The 4079-nt window shown below is 55.8% G+C and overlaps 1 protein-coding gene across 1 annotated transcript in view; it reads right to left on the bottom strand.

Moving 5' to 3' along the window:
* The window catches only part of VOLCADRAFT_100264 (uncharacterized protein), a gene marked incomplete at both ends in the record, with an annotated part of 12584 nt that overhangs the window by 621 nt on the left and 7884 nt on the right, over positions 1 to 4079 (bottom strand). Inside the window, 6 exons of the mRNA XM_002958878.1 lie at positions 226 to 341; positions 974 to 1130; positions 1381 to 1569; positions 1635 to 1742; positions 2209 to 2344; positions 3576 to 3706. Coding sequence (XP_002958924.1) covers positions 226 to 341; positions 974 to 1130; positions 1381 to 1569; positions 1635 to 1742; positions 2209 to 2344; positions 3576 to 3706 — 837 coding nt within the window. The remainder of the gene's footprint in view (positions 1 to 225; positions 342 to 973; positions 1131 to 1380; positions 1570 to 1634; positions 1743 to 2208; positions 2345 to 3575; positions 3707 to 4079) is intronic.

Below are 4079 nucleotides of genomic sequence, written 5' to 3'. Positions count from 1 at the left end.
GTTTTTTTTTTGTGGGGGGGGGGGGCAGGGATGGGGGGGGAAAGCCCGGGCAGTTAGGGAGAAGACGCGGGCACACCCCTTAGGAAGAAAAGGAAGGGAAGACGAAGGGGAAGAGGGGACCAAGAAGCAAAAGAGCGCAAACGGCAGCGGTCCACGGCACTCGCCCTCCAGCCCCTGCAGCCCCGACGGCAGCAACAAAATCGTGCGACATACAGATATACTCACGTACGCGTCCTCCAGGTCCAGCGCCGCTGCTGCCCCCAATTTGATGTACGGCTCGTCGGGTTCGTGGTACTGAGACTCTCCGGTTTCGGAGTTCCAAAAATACCGGAACTTCTGACCTACATGTAGAGGGTTGTGTGTGTGTGTGGGGGGGGGGGAGGGGGGGAGAGGAGGGTATCGAGAGCGCCCAGGACGTCGGTGGGAGGTGCATGTGTACGACGTGTGTATACGTCTAGTCTGATACCCAGCGGGGTGGGGGCGGTGTAGAGCTGCCGGGAGCGGGGCGGGAAAGTAACGGCCTCTGGGGACCACCAGCACCCTAGAGGAACCGCAACACGCGGAGGGCTGAGGTCGCGGAGGGTTGAGGGAGGTCCCCTCCCCTTTCCCCTCCCCTTCCCCCTCCCGCCCCCAGGCCCGCAGGGCAGTACAGGTGATACTGGGGTGAGGGGAAGAGGAGAGGGGAGAGGAAAGATGGATCTGATAGCGGCGAAAACAAACACGCCACGAAAACAAACCCCCCCACCTTCCCCTCCCGCCTCCAACCCCGCCTCCCCCCGGCCCCCCCACACATGCATGCATACGTACATACACATGCATACTTAAAATGATAATATAATCATAAGAACGCACGCATGCACGAGTCTCCCCCGAACCAACCCGCCCACCACAGTCCCCCGCCCCCCCCCCGGGCCCCCCCCTTCCAATCCCATTGGATCCCATTTCCCGCCGACCGACCGACCGACCGACCGACCTGTGGGTCGGAACACATCCGCACACTCGTGCCATGTGAGGCCCTGGGTGACCTGGCGCCGGGCCTCTGAGGGGGGCAGCTCGGGCTGACCTGCCTCGCGGGATTCGTCAAAGTGGCGCACGTGGGCCTTTTCCAGGGCCAAGTCCAGGGGGAGAGCCTAATTAGGAATCAGGATAGGAGGAAACGGGAAACAGGAAACGGGAGACAGAGGAGGGAATCAGAGGCAAGGCAAAGGAGAAGGGAATCGGAGGCACCAGGCAGGCAGGCGGAATCTGCGGTACAGGTTTCGGAGGTGGTGGTGCCTAATCTGGCGGTGGCCTCGTGCGGAGGTAGAGAAAGAGGGTTTCAGGAAAAAAAGGAACACACGGCAAGCACTGCAGCACGACACGGTTTATACCATTCCGTACCTGCAGCCGCCTCACTCCGTCCGGCCCTCGGCTGATGTGCACCAGCCCCAGCCTTTCCAACTTGGTCATGGAGTCAATTACCTCGTAGTCCATGCGTACGGCAACGTTCAGCTCGTCCAACTTACTCTGCGGCGGGAAACGAATAGTTGCACATAAAAACCACAATGTTAATACCCATGTGTGTGTGCCCTATACGAGCGGCGACCAGATATGTGTGTGGGTATGTGTGTCGTACATGTTTGTGCCGTACACACCTGCAGATACGCCTCCACGGCCCTGTCCAGCTCAATCTTGGGCACGGGCTTCGGCGTAGCTTCGCCTTGCCACAGGAAGAAGTAAGCCAGCATCGTCTCGTTGTCCTCCTGTAGCGTTGTACGGCGCAGGGCAGCGTACGGCAGTGTTCAACAACATGTTTAGCTCCTGAGGCGTGGAGGAGAAGGTCTGGACTTGTTTTGTTGCCTTTTCTTCGGACACCGAGAACCTCAACGAATGGGGGAGAAGAAGCCGTCAAACCCCCGAACCAACTCCCGAACCAACTGGAGGGGGAAAGGGGAGGTTAAGGTGAGGGCCGTGCGGAAGCGCGCCGCTGTCCCTCCGGCTCCTCCTCCCGCATAACATACAGCACACTCTGAGCAGCAGCACGTAGGTGTATGTCGGTATATTTATATATATGTATATATATACATATATATGTATACATTTACACACACACACATATATATATATATATATATATATTTTTTTTTAAGTATATGTATGTATACATTCTGTATATCTGTATGTGTGTATATATGTGTATTTATTATGTTGTACTGTCACCCCCCCCACCTGCTCCTGCGCCTCCCCCAGCAGTTGCGAGATGACTCCGGCGTTGTTGTTGAGGTTGTGCAGCAGAAACAGCGCGTTGAGGTGCGCCTGGTGCAGCCGCTCCTTCTCCTTGATGGCGAAGTAGGCGCGGACACCCCTGGGAGGCGGCAGCAGCGGCGGCGGCGGCGGCGGCCCATACATACATACATACATACATACATACATACATACATACATACATACATACATACATACATACATACATACATACATACATACATACATACATACATACATACATACATACATACGTACATACATACATACATACATACATACATACACAGGGTTTGGCACTACTGGTAAGGCGCGACCATTGCCCCCGGGAGATCCCGGGATCGATACCCGTTAGGGTCAAAGTCCTTCCGATGGTGGAAGGCATAGCGCCCCTAGTTGATGGACGGTGATGACCTGGGATAAAGTTAACCTGCGAGCCGACCAGGAATGGAGTTGGGCCGCTGTCGGCCCGGCAGATTCCGTTGGATGCTGGTGGTGGGTGCGGAACCTGAGCGATCCACTGAGAAGTTGACCAGGGTGACTGGATGAGGGTGCCCCGAAATACCGGGGAAGGCAGGGTTTCGCAGGGTAGCTGCCACGGGCGAAGATACACCCCCTGTTTCACACATCATACATACATGGTGCCGACGATAGCTAGATACAGACCACTTCACGGAAAGGAAGGGGACCACTACAAGTAGTGGTCACTGGTCACCCGTCCCAGCGGGGCCACCTACCCCTACCCCTACCCCCCTCCGCATCTGCGCACCAGCAGTACTCAGTACCACAGCTGCACTCGGATGGCATGGACAGCATGGCACAGCACAGCACAGCCCTAGTGCCCAGGCCATACAAAGGAGAGTCACTCACTAGCACACATTTCCCCCTCCCCACCAGCAACACACACACACATATATACACACATATGGCAGGCGGCTGGCAGAGGTTAAGGCCTGACTTCTGCTCCCGGCCGACCCGGGTTCAAATGGGAGGTGGCCCCCCATCATATGGACGATGTAGGACGTGATAATATCAACTTGCGAGCTGACCAGGAACTAAGTTGATGCGCCGTTGATCCGCTAGATTTGGTTGGATGCTGGTGGTGAGTTGCCGAACCCAACGAATACATTCTGAAGTCGGATGGGGTGACGGATTAGGGTGCCCCTCTAGCAGGGGAGAGCAGGGACTGCCCCGGGAAAGGGGGCCGCTGGCGAAGTTAACCACCCTGTAACAACATACACACCACGGCCACACGCACACCATCTTGCGTGTGTGTGGCGTGTTTTTCCCCTCCCCCCCCCGCCCCCCGCCCGCTCCCCCTTTTCACCTACCACGTGATGGGCATGACGATCAGCACTATGGACAGGGCCGCATTGATGAGGTTGGAGAAGTCTATGGTGCCGTTGATGGCCTTCCAAACGGCCATCCCACATCCCACCACGATGGGCACCCAAATCATCATCTACAGATTGGAAAAGGGGGAAGGGGGCAGAGGAGGGGGGAAGGGGGAGTAGAAGATAAGCTGAGCTTGGGAAGGGACGAACAAAGGCGGTCGAAGTGAGGACTAGGGGGGGCGGGGGAGAGATCTCTCCAGAGGGGAAAAGGCTGCTTTCACCAACAGCAGCGGCGGAAGCGAACATAAGCAACATGCGTCCGAACTGAAGGGATCCGTCCCCTTAAGTTCTTCCCACACACATACATACACACACATACATACACACATATACACACATATATACACACATATACACACATATATACACACATATACACACATATATACACACATATACACACATATACACACGCTCGTTTATATATACGCAGTAGATAAT

The sequence above is a fragment of the Volvox carteri genome (genome assembly GCF_000143455.1).
Source record: "Volvox carteri f. nagariensis unplaced genomic scaffold VOLCAscaffold_110, whole genome shotgun sequence".
NCBI classification, from domain to species: Eukaryota; Viridiplantae; Chlorophyta; class Chlorophyceae; order Chlamydomonadales; family Volvocaceae; genus Volvox; species Volvox carteri.
The sequence above is the reverse complement of the archived record's forward strand: the minus strand, read 5'-3'. Positions and strand labels throughout refer to the sequence as shown.